Source organism: Buceros rhinoceros, unplaced genomic scaffold (genome assembly GCF_000710305.1).
Source record: "Buceros rhinoceros silvestris isolate BGI_N320 unplaced genomic scaffold, ASM71030v1 scaffold21109, whole genome shotgun sequence".
In the NCBI taxonomy this organism is placed as follows: domain Eukaryota; kingdom Metazoa; phylum Chordata; class Aves; order Bucerotiformes; family Bucerotidae; genus Buceros; species Buceros rhinoceros.
The window spans coordinates 49,215-66,618 of NW_010431233.1; the positions used below are offsets into that span (position 1 = coordinate 49,215).

Sequence of the window (17,404 nt, forward strand, 5' to 3'; positions counted from 1 at the left end):
CCCCTTAACTTCCTTGGAAATCTTGGGTATTTTTCTTAACTTCTTTTTAATTTTGTCTGTCAGCTTAAGTGTTATAAGATATGACTACCTTCAAAATTATGATTTAATCTTCACTAAAGTTAATCTTTATTAAATAATAATTTTGAACAGCTTGGATGGGAAACTGAGGGCTAAATCATTGTTTTGAAGAGTCTTGACATCTCTGAATTTTAAAAAAGGAAATAGTGCTAGTTATTAGGTCATTATCTAACTACTGGACAGTGTCTTTTTCATACAAAATACTGTATTTTAAGAAGAATGCTGTTACTGTGTTTTTAAAGCAGTGGTGCATGAGAAACGGGCTCTTTTCCTTCCCTTTTTTTTTTTTCTTTTTACAGTATTTGGAAGATGTGAAGTTTTGAGTACTAGGTGGCATTTTTTAGAAGCAGCAGTGTATTATTTTGCAGATGATCTGAGGAGTAGTCCCTCTACCTCCAAAAGCAATTTTCTAGAGTTTGTGTGAATGGCTTTGATTACATTGGGGAAAGTACTTCAGTAAATTCTTACTTCCGTCTCCATAAGCAACAAGGCTTAGAATAAACTTTGATTAATGACAAGGAGTTTTGCACTGTATTTCTGAAATTCATTTTAATTTATCAAAACACCATTCATTTAAAAGTCATAGCATCAAGTGCTTTGTAGTTATATTAAAACTAAGCTTGCCAAAGTGGTCTTAATTCAATCTCTATCTGCATAGGTGGTGTTGAACAGATTATTTCATGGATTTTATTGTTTGGTTTCTTTGGGCTGTGGGTTGGTGTTTTTGCTTTTGTTCCACGTGAGCACCTATGACAAGGAATGCACACAGTGAAAGATGATGTAATTTTCCCAGTTGGTTCCTGTGGTGGCAAACTTCATTTTAATTTATTTCTGTGATTGATATCCTCTTTCCTGCAAGGCGAGGGCGGATGCTATTTCCTTTTTCAATTTGTGAAGGAGGCATCTTATAGGAGTCTTGTTTCCTACATACCTGAGCAGCCCAGGGATAAAGTTGTCTTGTCAATGACATGAACATGATTTTATTTTAATACATATATATGAGAAAAGTGAATTAGAGTAATGCAGGCAAATTTTGTAATTCTGGTACTTCCTTACTTTTCATAACTTAATTTGGCAATCTTACAATCTCTTTTAGTAAGCATACTTTAAGTGTAATTCTTATATTGTCAGACAGCAAAAGATAAGTAGCATTATATTCATATTTGGTTGCACCATTGGCAGGGTGGGAATGTTTTTCTGTGCCATCACAAAGAACCCTGCCATGTAACCTCTCAAATGATGTCATTAGAGTCCTGGATGTTACAGTTTTTTCATGAAACAGGCCTGAAAATATGGTACCAGGGGGTGTGATTGTAGTAGAATGATAAATGATGGGATTTCCTGTTTCTCTTTAGCTTTTGGAGGGGAAAAAAATGCTCTTGAGACCAAACTCCCTTTCTTTTTCTTCAAAATTTGTCTCTCATGCCTCTTACTCACTTTTTTTCCCTCCAGTCCTAGTCTTATTTCCTTTCACATATATGCCATTTTTCCTCTATACTGTTTGCCCCAAGTGTCCCTTTTAAAATGTTGACTTTAAAGAAACTTTTCTTCAGTAGAGCATCTATGTCTAACCAATAAATGGGATAAGTTGTATATGCATACAGTAGAAGTGAGTGTGGATATGCGTTTGAAAACAAAAGTTTAAAATGTGGATTTCAATTCTGTTAATTTATGTGGTGTTAAAATTAGGTGTTACAAATATTAGAAATGTGAAATCAGCAGTTATGTAAGAGAATACAAAGGAAGTTGGAAGGAGTTCTAACAATTAAAATATAAAGTTATTTATTACTGGAGATAATTTAGAAGTACTTATTTAACAGGATATTGAAAAAAATATATTAAGAGGAGCTATAAGACAAAAGCTGCCAAAAGATTAATACATTGGAAATACATCTTTCACTACAGAATCCAGGAATGCAGTTTCTCTGGCTCATTTTTAGACATCAGGATGACTTTATTTCACTGACTGAAATCATTGGTATATATTCTATAGACAAAGATCTAGCAAGCCTGAAATTTAAAACTGGACATACTCCTATTGCAAATAAAGTACATATTTTTGACAGCAGTAAGGGTTCTGCTTACTAATGTTTCTTTTCATGGTGATTTATAAATCAAGATAGCTGGGGCAAAGCACAGAGTGAGACTATGTCTCTGTCCTTTTCTCCAGTGCATTTTCTGAGAAAACTATGCAAAAAGATAGATAAGGATGCAGGCATTGTCCTCCTTAGAGCTTTATTATAATGTGTTACTTGGAAAATAATTCCATAGTAGCATTCTGTGTAAATGGTATCAAACTCAAAATTTTGTCCCTTATGCTGGAAGTATTCTTAAATACCAAAAACTGGGAAATTATTTTAAGCCAAACTTCAAAATTGCACATCATCTATGTGAGCTCTGAAAGCTGCTGCATGGAAAACTTCTGTTTACATAGGCATATGCCCAGTGAATGTCCATTTAAAAAGATTGTAAGAGGTACTGCCAACTGTTTAAATTGTAATCTGGTGTGTAGGATTACCTTTTTAACTTGCAGACCCTTTTCACCAGCACAGACTACTGTGGAGCTTTCGGCTTACACCTTGTTGACTGTTCTTGAAGCAATGTCCCTCCTCCCTGCCACCCCATCTAACCTCTCAGCCTACAGATGATGTAGGACAGCAATGGGGAAGGATACTGCTGCCTAGCCTGTTTCTGTTTTACTTAGCAATGGTTATTTTGATGTCCTACTCTGAGTAAAATCAGAATTGAGTTCTGAAGCAGATTCTAATCATTAGTGAAGGAAGTGACCATTCCTGTTTGCTCAGATTAATTGTTTGGCTTTGTTTGGGTTACATCCTTTTGGGAAGGGAGGGCAAGAGAGGCCATGGCATGGAAAGATTATGCTACATTTAACAAACCTAATAGTTGCTTCTTCAAAAAAAAAAAAAAAAATTCCAGGGTGGCTTTCTCTTTTGGCTCAGAAATCAAATAAGCCACATTCTTTCAGGCTGCAATCATGAGGATATCTTGAATGTAACAGGTGTAGAATAATATCAACATTATATTTCAAGGAAACAGATATATGATACTACTGCCACTTTTTCCTGGCCTGCAATTTCTCTGTTGTTTACAAGATCATTTTCTTTGTAACACTACTCTCTTTCATAGGACAGACTGCTGCAGTTGCATTCAGTTCCAGAACTCATGAGATCACAGATCTGTGAAACACTCAAGGAGTCTGGGTTTTCCCACCAAATTAGTAAATAGACAATTAATAAATAATACAGCATTTACTACATGTGTAATTATTTCTAAATAAATGACAGTTAAGAAATAAAAATAGTATAGACAAATATAAAAATAAATAAATCCATACCAAAATAGAACTAATTTGTATAAATTATTATGAGATAATACATTATTCTTACAATCCTATGACAATACCATGTCTTGGGAAGAGGGATGGGAACAAAAAGGAGAAAAAAGTTTAAATTTATTGACTTGCTTGTCTCCCAAAGACTTTTTGAAGTCAAGTACATGTCAAGTTAGCTATCTTGTCTTTGTCTGTATTCTCTGTCATCTTTAATTCTCAGAATCAGGGGCAAGACAGTCTAGCCATTTTGAGGGGAGAGATGGTGGCTTCATTGGAAAATCGTTCACAGCATTTGTTAGCAAATAAGTATCCAGAACTATGATGCTGATGAGACCGTGAATACTGATGGATCTTAAGACATCTTAAGTATCTACTGAGTTATAGCACTTCACACAAAGAAAGCGAAATAGATGATGCCATAAACCATTATATAGTATACTGGCCTAAAGCGTAAGCAGCAGGCTGGTTCCCTAAAATCCCTCTTTTCCCTTTTCCCAGACAATGAGTATGTTCCTCTTCACTGGATGGAGAGAAGGCTTTGCACTGATGGCAGGGGAAGAAAGGCAGAATTTGACAGGAAGCCTTTGCTGTCTTTGCTAAGATGGTCCCCTGCTCCAAAGACAGCCTTCCGTCAGCCTCCCTTAGTGTTGCCAGAGCTTCTTGGAGAAGCTACCAGAAGGGACTGACTGTGAGGCTCTGCAACAAACTATACAGCTGTGGCGAGAGGTGGCTGGTTTTCTGGAAGCCTTCTCAATGACTGTGGATCCTCCTGCAATACCCTTCAGTCAATGGCATGTCCAGCCCAGTGGTGTTCACTCACAAACAGATGTGCACACTTTAACTCACATTGCCATGTTTGAGAATTTCCTCCTGTCTTTTCTGGTTTATGAAAAAATCTTGAGTAATTATCTTTCAAGTAAAAATTATTACCATGTTATTCTCAAAGATGTAGAATTTCCTCTTTCAAATGTACAGTTGTCCAATCAGAGAAGTCTTTCTTGAATGTTTTAATTGCAGCCAATTATCCAGGGTCAAACTACTGTGTTATCAACAAGATTATAGAGGACTTAGCTGTAGGTCAAAACCAAAGATCATCCAATTATAATTTCTGTTGAGCGATTTAAAAATTAATATAATTTGTGTGATGCCAGTCCAGTCAATGCAAAGAAAAATTCCATAAACTTGCCCAAGATGCTAGAATAACCCTCAGCGTGAACAGCAGGCCTTCAAACAACTCACTGCCTTCGCAAGATAGATTTTACTTTGCTCTCTAAATTTATACACAGCAATATATACATTTAAAAAAAAAAATAGTCCATGCTGTCAATGTATTACACATACTTGTTGCTGATAGCATGGGAACACCACTGATAGGTGGCAAGTGTTAGCCATATCACTTCAAATATTTTGCAAAGGTACTCGGATACTTCAACAAAGTAATGATAGGAACAGCCATGTAGAATAGAATGCATCGTTGCTGTGTCAAGAAACCTGTGATATTACTCCTTCCATTTGCAGGGAGAGATGCTTCTCCTTTCATGTACTGTTACTGTAATAACTGAAGCTGAAGGGTCGCTTCTTTCTGGATGCCTTCCTTGTTCGTTGGCTTCAAACTTTAATTTTGGCCTTCGACTAAGAAGTCTTAGTTCTTACCTGATTGATTATAGAGGGGGAAGTAAAAAATTCCTACATTTGATTTCATGGCCCCTTCTTATCTGTCAGACCTAGTTAATTCCCACCCTCTAGTTTTCATAAGCTTTTGTCTCCTCTCTTCCTCAGTAAATGGCAAATCCTCACCAGGGATTAGCCTACCATTCACTTTGATTTACTGGACTTTTCCCAAAAACTGTTTCACTTACCTCTGTCTCCATTATCATTCTTGTCAGTTTGGAAAGTGACAAATCTGCTGTCATTTATTTCCAAACTGCTCAGTCTGCCCCAACTTCTTTCTCTTTTTCTGTTAGCAGCTACTTTGCTCTGGAGATCTTTAACCTTCTGAATTTTCTTTTTTTGATAATTTTCCTTTAAGTGTTTCCTTTAAGTGTTCTTAAATGTTGTTTCTGCATTTGCAGAGCTCTTACTTCAGAGGTTGTTTTATTACAGGAACAGGAGTATACTGTTTGTGCTTTCCAAGCTGGTTTTATAAAGCGGTTGTTATTTTTGTTTTTACTGCAGATAAAGGAAGCCAATTTTTGGGGATCTAACTTCGTTATGAGTGGTTCAGACTGTGGCCATATTTTTATATGGGATAGACATACTGCCGAACATCTCATGCTGCTGGAAGCTGATAATCATGTGGTGAACTGTCTTCAGCCTCACCCATTTGACCCAAGTAAGATCATAATTTTTCACAGTCTGCATGTTCAGGCTATCTGTAGTAAAGTTCAGTCTTAATTTCTTTGTTCAGAAGAGCACTGTAACAATTCATAAACTATTGTTAATTTTTCACATATAAATTGGATACTGCTTGCAATTTTGTCTTTTACTAATGACCTTTGGCCCTTACAACCCTCCTCATTCAATAACATTTTGGAATGAAAATGTTACTGATATAGTACTTGTAGAGTGTTAAGATGTAGTAAGAAGAATCTCCCATTTCTTCTTCCCCTCAATACATTAAATGTTTCTTGTGACACCAGTGAGGGAAATATGAGGTCACTGCAATGCCAGCAACACTTTGGGAATTGATATTGCAATCTGGTTCTCTACTTGGATCTGTTAAAAAAAAAAAAAAACTGAGTGAAATGAATGTCTCAATCTCACTGGATTTGTGAGATTGGAAGAATGAAGAAATTTCATTGAAATTCTATTAATTTATATTTCAGGGAAAATATTTGTAGAAAAGATGGACCAAAGTCATAGAAGGAATGATATGCTGTCTGACATGTAGATAGAAATTCTGAAGCATTCTGCAATTATTTATTTTTTCATGGCTTATATGTCTGTAGAGCAACAGTCAGCTGTAAATTTTGGGAATTGATATTGCAATCTGGTTCTCTACTTGGATCTGTTAAAAAAAAAAAAAACTGAGTGAAATGAATGTCTCAATCTCACTGGATTTGTGAGATTGGAAGAATGAAGAAATTTCATTGAAATTCTATTAATTTATATTTCAGGGAAAATATTTGTAGAAAAGATGGACCAAAGTCATAGAAGGAATGATATGCTGTCTGACATGTAGATAGAAATTCTGAAGCATTCTGCAATTATTTATTTTTTCATGGCTTATATGTCTGTAGAGCAACAGTCAGCTGTAAATAAATAAATAAATAAGTAAAGTTGGTTTTAATAATACCAGAAGAGGCTGGGATTATTTTCTGACAGTTTGTGGAAACATGGAATACCATCCTACATTGGATAAGCCTTGAACTTTTAAGTGCTTAATTGAAATTGTGTTCCTGTACATGTTTGGAATGTGTGGCTGAGTTGGACACTTCTTTTGAAAGCATCTTTCATAATGCCCTGTAGCTTTACTGATTTCTTGATGGAGTGTGACTGCACCCTGTCACACACTGAAAATGTGTATTCTGGTGCCTTTTTTAATTTAAAATAAAAAAGGAGGCTTTTGATGTTTGCATGTGTGTTCTTCATATATGTATATGTATAAATACACAATCTAGAGCTCAGCTCTCTTACGGAGACAGTAGTTTCACAGCTCTATATTCAGCATGGGAACTGACATTTGCAAGTAAATGCTTCAAGTGAAGTATTTTTCTTCAACTCCAGTTAAGTGCAGAAGATGCTGGTAAAGACATAACACATTTAATTTAGAATTACTATTACTTACTTCTAGTTCTGGCCTCTTCCGGTATTGATTATGATATCAAAATTTGGTCACCATTGGAAGAATCCAAGATTTTTAACAGAAAACTTGCAGATGAGGTAAGAACCTTTCCTCCTCTTTTACAGTAATGTTGCATTCTCCAATTCTATTCTAAAATATCAAATTACTGATATTGAATTAACAGTTATTTGATGTTCAACAAATGAACCACAAATAAAAGGCTGCACTTTATAATAGCTAACTTTCACATCATTGGCAGCACACAGAGACACTTTGTGCTTCATTAACTCTCCTAGAAATTGTATGCTGTGATCTGGTATTATGTACATGAAGGATGTTGGAGAAAGTATGAACAGTCAGATATAGAAGGAAAATTGTTGGGAATTAAGAAATTGAGGTAATGCCTGTCTTTAAGCAAATAAATTAGCTGAAGGAGATACAATGATACACAAAAGTGCAAAAATCAATCCTAATGTATATTCCGTGGCATAAAAGGGAGTTAAGGTTAAGAAGGCAAATTGGGAACTTCATGGAATAAAGCAAACCTTGCAAGCCCAATCGGTTTATAAAAGTCTGTCTGTAAAGTTATGTAACACGTTGTTTTCATATCCTCAAAGCAATAACAATGTATATAGCAACTGGCCTATGATGACTGCTGAGTAATCATATTTTAGTGATTTATATAACATGTTGTGGGGTGGCTACAGTGTTGGGGGGGTTTTTGTGCAATCCCTTTAACAGCAGAGATATAGTAGCCTAGGTTTTTTAATTAGTATTTCTCTATATTAGTGTTATGCATATATATATTTAAAACAAACAGAAACCCACAACCCTTAGCCACACACCCTCCCCATCCCCCTGAAAAATCCTCAAACCATTCTTTTGTGACTTTTGAACCTTTTCCTATTTTAGCAGTAGCAATATGGAGCGAAGTGATCCTTCTTTCTGTGTTGTATGATAGTTTTAATCTATGACACATTTTGGAGCCTTTGGGGTTTAGAGATATTGCTAAACATAAATGTGTGCTAAAAGTAACTGTTGTCCTGATACTTTTGTCACTTTTTTAATAATAACAAATTATTTAGAGATTAGATTTTTTCATTAATAAAATGTGTAGAACTTTCAGCAAATTTCACTGTAGAATGATTTGTAATTTTACGTGGTTTTTGTTTTTTAATTCAATCCCTGTACCAAGATACCTATGTAGAAGACAGGAGAGGTTCATGGAAATAAAAGAGTTTTCACCATGTTAAAGTTGGTTAGAGTGAGCGTCCAACATATCTAAACTGAATTTTCCATGGAGATGAAAGTCTAGGGGGAAGTCTAGGGACAGTGGATGGGAACATACCACTGCATAGAGAAAAATCATCAGAAGCAGGCTGTTCAAAGGGTGTTGCTGATGATGCACTGGAGAAATAGGTGAAAGAGGAAAAAAGTCACCCTGCTGTCTTCTCAGATTGTTTCTTTTAGGGAGTGATCAGCTGTGCAAAGTGCCTGGTGAATTGATGAGAATGGCAGAAAAGAAGAGCTTTGATATGGCTAGGAGAAGGCCGGTGCAGACACTTGCAAGAACATGTTCCTCTCAAGAGGAACAGGCTTGAGAAGGAGTCTCAGAGAGGAAAAAGAAATGCATTATTTTCCCACCTTACAGCAGCTGATCTGGGAGGAAGGACTGAATAATGATCAGAACTTGTCTCCGCCTAAAGACATTTTTATGATCAGTGATAACAAAAGAACGTTGTCTAATAACTGAGAGACCGGCTAAGGTGTGGGATTTGAACTAAATGACAAAGCAAGAAGGATGGCAAGAAAGTATCATAAGGAAGGAAAGAGGCAAAAGATCTAAAAGTATTTGTTAGTTTGGGGTTTTTTTTCCTTGAAACTAAGACAATAGGAGCTGGCTCTATCAAGTCATTTAGAGGCAAGCTGTAGGTCTGTTTAGAAAGAATTATGGAGCTGAAGAATGTTCTTGAACTGGGATCAAGGAATTGCTTGAGTTCCTTGGATTTTCTCCAGAAGTTTCAAGCAGCAGAAGTTCAGGGTAACCTCATCTCTTTCACTTCATGGCCAGTGCTCCTGCTATAGAACTTAGTTCTCTGCAGCAGTTGCCAGCACTTGCCATCACACAGGTCCTCCTTACTTTATGCAAGGTCTCTTTTCCAAAAGTTTTTCTCAGTTGCTTATCTTAATATCTACAGTGCATGTGGAAAACAGAATGATGAACACACTAGAACGTTCTTTAGATAGACAGTTGGATATCTGTAGCTGGAGTCCACTGTCTGACTTTTCTTGCCACGTACAAGTGGTGTAACTGCATTTGATAGTAATCAGTAAAATAGTGCTCCCTTATAATTTTGGACCCTGTAAATGCCTTTTGCTTTGGAACTTTGTATCTATAAACCCATGTTGATGCAGAACAATTGTGTGTTTATTTTTGATGCTGTTTTTTCCCCTTCCCTGCCTCCAGGTTATAACACGTAATGAATTAATGCTGGAAGAGACCAGAAACACTATCACTGTTCCAGCTTCTTTTATGTTACGAATGTTGGCTTCATTGAATCATATAAGAGCAGGTGAGATACTTGTCCACCGTATTGGTCTATGAAATAGCAGATGGATTGGGCAACCATCAAGATCTTCAGCTGTCTGTGGCTATGTTCAGGGTTGGTGAGAAGATTCAAGGGCTCTTCAAGGGTCTCTTAATAGAAGTACTTAGGAATTGTTTCTTTAATGTGAGACTTGCAATAGTTTTGCAGCTGTTATTTTTCCTTAAAAAAAAAAGGCAATAAAAGAGCAAAATCTATTTTTAGATGTTTGTTGTGGAACACGAGTGAGTAGTATAGGCGGCCGGAAGATCACGGGCTGTGACGGGAAGGCAGGAACCGCCCACAATCTTCCGGCCGCCTATACTACTCACCCGTGTTCCACAACAGATGTTACCATCCTATCCGTCCTAAAATAGTTTTTTTTTTATAATGTAGTATTAATTAGATGTTGAAAAATATTCTCTTTACTAAGGAATGCTCTTTAAGGTGAGTGGTGTGTGATGGGAAAGCTATTGGGGATGACAGGAATGAGTCTTAAGATAAACTGACTTTCATTGTGGACTTGAAATTGTCTAGGGGCAAAGGAGAGTGTGAGGATACAGAACTCTGGGAGATATTAATGAGGCTGCTGGCAGCTGTTTCTGGGATAGCAGGTACTAGGAGGACCCTTCAGCGAATGGGCAGTTCCCTAGGGGCTGAAAGTGGAGATACGAGGCATTGCATGGAGAATCCTTGTGGGGAACTGGTGTTCCTTAATGTCAGCGCTGAAGAAGCTGACTGCAGTGGGTTGATACTGAAGGTGCAGGACCGTGGAGAGACATCATACTGGATAGGAAGCAAGGAGATGAAGTTTTGGGAGGCTGGTATGATATAAGGGGTGGAAACCTAACAGAACTCTATTTGAAGGTGAAAGTGACTGTAGACATTAAACATGGGCACTCCATCACTGGCTAAGCAAAGCAGTGGGCTTACAGTGAGGAGGTAGGATGGAAGCTCTGCCTGGCAGCAGCTGCTGCTCCTCTTTCTCCTCTTGGTGATCTGTGAGAATTAGAGAGCTGGGAGGATACCACCGTATCCAGCCCAGGGGTATGCCTCGACACTGCTGTAACTGAATATGTTAGTTTGGGTTTTTTCGTCATTTGTTACAACTTCTTTGGAGTGCAATACTCAAAACAACTGCCCAACGATTGAGCTACAGTTTCGGAAAAAATCTGTGTTGTAGCTGAGTGCTATTTCTTTCCCTGACAGTGTCTGTTGTTTGAGTGATAGATGTTGACCCAGTCATGTTCCCTCATATGTTTCTATATTTGCCTTTCTTTAAACAATCACACCAAAAGGCACTTATTCTGATGTACACAGTGACAGATAGTGATTCCTCAGTTTTCTGGAGTATACAAGTTTCTCGCTGCAGCTATTCTAAGTTTAGCTACCCAGCACAATCCCTTGTATTCACCATCTCTCATTAATACTATGCTTGCATTCATCTTTGCTATGCTGACAGCAGCTACGAGGTTTCTTCTTTTGTACACAAATTTCACTTTTATGCCTGAAAATCCTTTAGGGCTTTTCTCCCGTTCTCCTTTATTGCCGTAACATTTCTACACGATCTCTGCTGTCAGTCTGTACAGACTTTCTTTTACCGTATACCCAGAGCCACTGTGTGTTGTGTAATAACCCAGGAAGATAGTACACTGTAAATATTTACCAAGCCCTGAAAACTTGAAGTTCTCTTTACTGAACCTCTGTGTCTTACAGATCGGTTGGAAGGTGACAGATCAGAAGGATCTGGCCAGGAAAACGAAAACGAAGATGAAGAATAACTGGCAGTTGTGTGCAAGCACCTAGATGGGATTTGTATAAGACATTAACTATATTTTTCCTTACAGAGCTTTAGTGCAATTCTACAGTATTGCTTTTGGATAACCTAACCTTTGTTTTTGAATGACTGTGTGCATGACTTTGGGAGAGTGTGCAAGTAAAATAAGCAAAAATGTTTTTAAAATGTTTTGCCATGTATGAGGGGTGCTAGAAGATGCAAAGTGCAATATTTTCCTTAACCTGCAAATGTGGGAGCTTGGATCAATGTTTTAAAGTAACTTTCATTATAGTAAAAACGTTGGTTCAAATAAATTTCTATACCTGCTGTTTGCATGTTTGTTGCTTTCTAATTAAAATACTTGGTTGTTTTAAGTAGTTTCATGTTTTTCTTTGTGCGACCACTGATTTTTCATCTTGCAACTGTAACCCCATACTGCCTCCATTTGTGCTCTTTCTTACAATGTTTGTGAAGTGACAAATATGGTTATTTCTTACTGTGAGCACTGGGATTCTCTGTGACTTTCAGACTCCTCACCTCTTGATTCTTGCATTTCCATGGACGTAACCCACACATATATATATGCAGAATTGTCTCTCCATCAGTCTTATTGTAGTGCCACTTCACGTTCTCAACGATTGAATCTGTAGTGCTGGTGAAATAGCTGTGTTTCACGAACAGATCCATGAGTATCCGTTCTTTGCAACAACAGCAGATATATCCTAATTTCTGCTGGATTTAGAATAGAGAAACTGTAGTGGAAAGGAACACAAATTTGAAAATTCCTGCGTGCTGCTTCCTAGGAATGATTATTTGGGAAGGAGGGCAATTCTCTTTGTGTGACAGGCTCTACTCTTCCTCTGTACATTTTTGGATGGCAATGGGGAAGAGGAAGTGAAGGAAAACAGAGCAGGGAAAAGAGCGGCTTTGCTCAATGGCTGTTCTTGCCAAAGACAGCAGATGTTGAGAGGCTCCGTTGGGAATTACAGAGTGCCAAGAAGAATTCTAAATCAGATGGATGAGGGTACCAGAGGCTTCATTACCCTGTTGTCATTTAAGATACACATTCATCACACAATCTTCACAAACTTTACTTACATCAACAAAAAGAATTCCCCACAGCAGAGTCTAAGGAACATTATTACAACACTCTGATATCCTGATTCACCACGTGGGTGAAAGGACCAGGTGGGCTGAAAGGACTTGGGGAAGGGATATAAATCACAGAAATAAAGGGAGATGGGAAAACTAAAACTATTTGAGGAGACGAAGAGAGATTTGTGAGAGAAGAGAAATGGGAATTATATGGCACCGAGCTAGCAGTGACAGTGAAGACAATTGGGCAAAGGAATAATAATGTGAGGAGAGAGAAAAGCATGAGGAGATGGACAGGATGCTTGGTTGTTCTTTTTCAAAAAGGAGAAGACAGGGAAATTACAGAGGAAGAGCGAAGCATAGAAGCTTTGAAAGTGATCTAGTGAAGTGAATTTAGGAAAGGAGAAAACAGCTGTGGGGGAGAGAAGGTTTTTGAGGCAGAGGTGCTGAGAAGAACGGAGGTTTTGGAAGACTGGAGCGTTGTGTAAAACGGGAAGCTTCACACCCAGAGGAGGTCGGTGCAACAGAGGATGGAAATCTGGTAAGCATTTGAGAACGTATCCACCATGAACAAGGGAGAATGAAAGAAGGCAGGGTAAGTTGTGTGTCTGTTTTTTTAAGGAACATGGAGTGAAAATGGCTGATATGGATATTTGTCTTTTTTGGTAACACAAGGAGGGCCTAAGTGGCCTTGCTGGAGCAAAACGTTTTTTTTTTTTTTTTTTACTCATGACATACAATTTCAGGCAAGCATTTTTAGACCATCAAGAAATGAAAGAATATTTTATGATTTTTTTTTTTTTGTGGTAAACCTATTGGGAAGGGTGGAATGCAATGGTCTAGAACTATTCACACCTTGCCACTCATAGCACCGCACTGAGCGATATTTTTACTATCACATGTAAATTAGCCCTGAATTTTTGTAACAGAGCAGAACAGTACTCCTCTATTAGATTTTAAAGAACGGTGCAGAAAGTATCTATAGTGTACGTAGTGTGTATGCAAGTCATCTGCTGTACTTCAGCTGTTAGCAGTAAGAGGAATAAAGCTGGGTTTGTTCTGTGTGGTGTCTGTTGCAATGGTGGAACTCTTCCACAGCTAGGGATGCTGAGCAGATCTGTGAGCGGCTTACAGTAACACAGTGTCTGATGCGGTTAGTAGGTCCTCTGTAGATGATATCTGAGGTGTGTTTGCTTCCAAAAAGAATGACTGTGGTGTTTCTACAGAAGCCTAGTTCTTTTTATGTAGAAATTATTAATTTCTGCCTTTTGAAAACAAATTCTTTCTCAAGTATATGGAGAGGATAGATTTTATCTTCACTAGAGAGGTTTTATAAATCATCACTGAGGATGTCTGTCTTTCTAAAAGTAAAAAAGCTGCTTCTGCCACTTTTGCTTTAGTCATAGCAACTGCCAGCAAAGAGCATACAATATAAAACAAAACCAATGATCTTATAAAGGTCTTTTTTTTTTTTTTTTTTTTTTTTTTTTTTTTTTTTTTCAGAGTTTCCCAATAAGCACCTTTTTCCTAGAAGGTCTCTTATTCATGCAAAGACTAAATATTAACTTTGATTCCAGATGCTTAGCAGTAGGTTTACTGAATAAAAGAATGGTTGAATCTCTGTAAGGGCAAAAGCTTAATATTTGGAAGATTTTTTCAAACTTCATTGAAGCTTTTAAAGCAGTTTTTCTAAAACTATGCCATCCATAGTGTTTGGGTTGGGGTTTTTTTCCATAAACATGTAGGTAATGGGCTAAGTCTTAATTCCTAGAACCATGCAGTAATAGGAGCTGTTGGTCCAGAAGGGATGCTGGTAATTCTAGAGTTTGTAGCAGGAAAAGAAAATCAAATGTGCTTAGAGGATAATAAGTAAGAAATAAACTGATGCACAATCCAAAACCTCACAGTTTTAGAAGGAAATCTTGTGATCTGGGTCTGATTTCAGAGTGAGGGCTTTGAGGTGGGTGATGCTGCAGGAGCTCCCTCTAGTGCCACCATTCAAGCCGCATTTGTAGAAGTGTGTGTCCTGTGTGCAGAAACGAAAATCTGGGGACTTGAGACCATCATTGATACTTGAACAGATACCTGAGACCATCGTTCTTCCTTTTGAGTATGCCAGTGCAAGGAAAAGACCAACAAGCACCAGACCATAACACCCCTGATAAGCATCAAATGACCAGCTGATTTAGCTGGCCACTAAATGACATATCCAAAACTTCCAGTTTCGAATTGCATTAACAGCCCAAATTTGACAGATCACACAGTGAGTAAGAATATGGGGAGGACCTTATTTTTCCACTCTGTGGACTGGAGATCGCACATATACTCAGGGTGGTCCTTCTGTCCCACAACAGCTTGCTGTCACCCTAGGAAGAACACTTACCTTCAGCAAGGGTTCAGATGTCATTTACCTCACTTCTTTGAAGGATGTTTCTTAGGACCATTATAAAGATCATAAGCCACTTCTCTGATGTATGATTCAATTCCTGGTAAATAATTTGGTGTCTCAAAGCTTGGGCAGATGGTCACTGTAAGAAGCAATCTCCTTAATGTCAAAGATGCTTAGCCTATCTGCTGAAGTTCTAGTTCTTCATGCCTGTCTCTGATGAAGGCAGGACAAAGTTCATTAACATCCTGCATCACCTTTATCATTCAGTTTTCTTACCTAAGCTGTAGATAAATGTAGCTTGACAAAAATGTTATGCTAAACCATTGTGTACGTCCTAAGCTCTTTCAGAACATCCCAGAGGATCTTTCTGAGGAAGAAATTGCAGGAGGAGATGTTTCCTACAGGTTGTATACTTGCACAAGCAAAATAGCTATTGTTGAAGTGTGTGTGTGTGCTTCTGCATAAGGGGTGGGAGAGTATGCTCAGCGATACAGCCTTGGAGTCGTCGTGTCTGCAAAGTCATTTTCTAATGGAAAGATACCACTGAGCCAGGTTCAGTCCCCAAGGCTCAGGCCTGTTACAGAGGTCATGAACAATCCTTGGCAATCCTCCATACTGCACTGTTTGACAGGCCAGACCTGACAGCACTATTGAAAATAAGGTGCTAATTAGTGACCAGACAGGTCAGAGCCCATGTTCTTCCCGGTCCAGTCATGTCCCTACAAGAGGCCGACTCTAAAAGCCTCAGCTGAAGTACAGGAAATGACACAGAAGGCAGATCTGAGGTCACCTGCCCTGCCACGTAAGTCTTTGAAATGTGGCGTTAAATAAATTTTAAGCTATTTTCATGAATTGTAACATGCTCAAATGACTTCATCTGTGTAAGTATCCAGTTTGTCTTCTCAATGATATTCTCTGCTGTTGAGTCAGAGGGGTTTTTTAAGGTAATAGAGACTTATTTTCCTCAATTTTAAATGTTCTTTATTATTTGCAATGGCTTTGTTCTACTGATGAAAAGGTACCATCTACCTTCTCAGTGCCTTTTAAGAACTTTCTATCAATGCTCCCCTCTAGATTAGTTTCCTTTTGCTGGTAGAAGTCCAAAAAAAAAAAAAACCCAAACCATCACTACATTACTACTATTAAAACTACTAAAAAATGTAAAGTGTCTTGACTGGAAAAAATAGGTGTATACTCCTCTTAAAGCAAGCTCCTTTCCTCAGTTTGTGACTCAGTATACGACCATGCCTCCTCCTTTTTTTTTTTTTTCAGGAGGAGAGCTGTACACTAGTATGATTCATGGTATTTGACAGATTCACAGCCAAGTCAGAACTGATGCCCACTAATTTAGGAAAGTCTCAGTTAAGTGAAAAACCCGCTAAGTAGAGTTTGTTAATGGGTTTTGTCACTAATTAGAAAACAAATCCCAGGTGATCTGCAGCTGTTCTCAAACAGCACTGCAGATCCTTTTCCCTTCTGGGAACACTCAATGCTCAGACCCCATTTCCAATATTTTCTCCTTCCTGACCTGCCCTTAGCCCCATGCCATCTGGCCACCCATAGCTACTATGTTTAGTCCTGGTGAGTAGTGACAGAAGGAGAGCCAGGAGGCAGGAAGACAGGGCTGTGGTGACCAGAAGCAAGGTTCTTTTCATTAGCTGGCCACAGCCTTTGCCCAGCCAGTGAGGCAAGCCAAAGGCAAGTTCCCCAAAGTCCTTCTAGCTCCTTTGTCCCCAGTAGCCTCAGAGCCCTCACCTCAGTCCCTAATTCCTGTTTCTTGGCGAACTAGAGGACTCTGTCCCTACCTTAGCAACTTCTCAAACGTGGGTGGTGAAGCTTCTGCCAAAAAGACTGAGTTGCCATTGTTAATTTTTAGCATCAGTGGACAGTGCAGTGTCCCAGTCCTTCCCAGGACCCTGCTACTCTGGCAGCAATTACAAGCAAAACTCTAATTCTGTCTCTGTTTGGGGGTTTCAAGTTTACACCTCAGGTGCACTCATCTCCATGCTCTATTGTTTTCCTCTCTCAGGTGATACCCTGATGTCCTGTCTGAGTCTAGAGTAAATGCACCTTTACCTTGTGAGTACTGACCACCTCTGCTCAGCCCTATGATAAAGCGTTCAGGCCCCACTCTGCACCTTCAAAACCAGCTATCATAGCCTCAGGTCTTCTAGTAATTACTCAGCTATTTCTTTCTAACTGAATACAGCTGCTTTATGTACTATAATTAGTATGTTAATTGTTAATTGGCCTTTTTATTCTTCAGTTCTCATTTGTTTCTAGGGATAGATTTGTCACTGAGCAAGAATCCCTAGTACTGAGAGTCCGATATTCCTTACCTGTG

At 38.3% G+C, this 17,404-nt stretch overlaps 1 protein-coding gene across 1 annotated transcript in view; it reads left to right on the forward strand.

The window, feature by feature from the left end:
• The window catches only part of DCAF6 (DDB1 and CUL4 associated factor 6), a gene marked incomplete at its 5' end in the record, with an annotated part of 57,159 nt that extends 45,206 nt beyond the window's left edge, over positions 1–11,953 (forward strand). Inside the window, 4 exons of the mRNA XM_010143365.1 lie at positions 5,606–5,762; positions 7,224–7,312; positions 9,682–9,787; positions 11,516–11,953. Of these exons, the coding sequence (XP_010141667.1) occupies positions 5,606–5,762; positions 7,224–7,312; positions 9,682–9,787; positions 11,516–11,580 (417 nt within the window). The remainder of the gene's footprint in view (positions 1–5,605; positions 5,763–7,223; positions 7,313–9,681; positions 9,788–11,515) is intronic.
• Between the last annotated feature and the right edge of the window lie 5,451 nt (positions 11,954–17,404).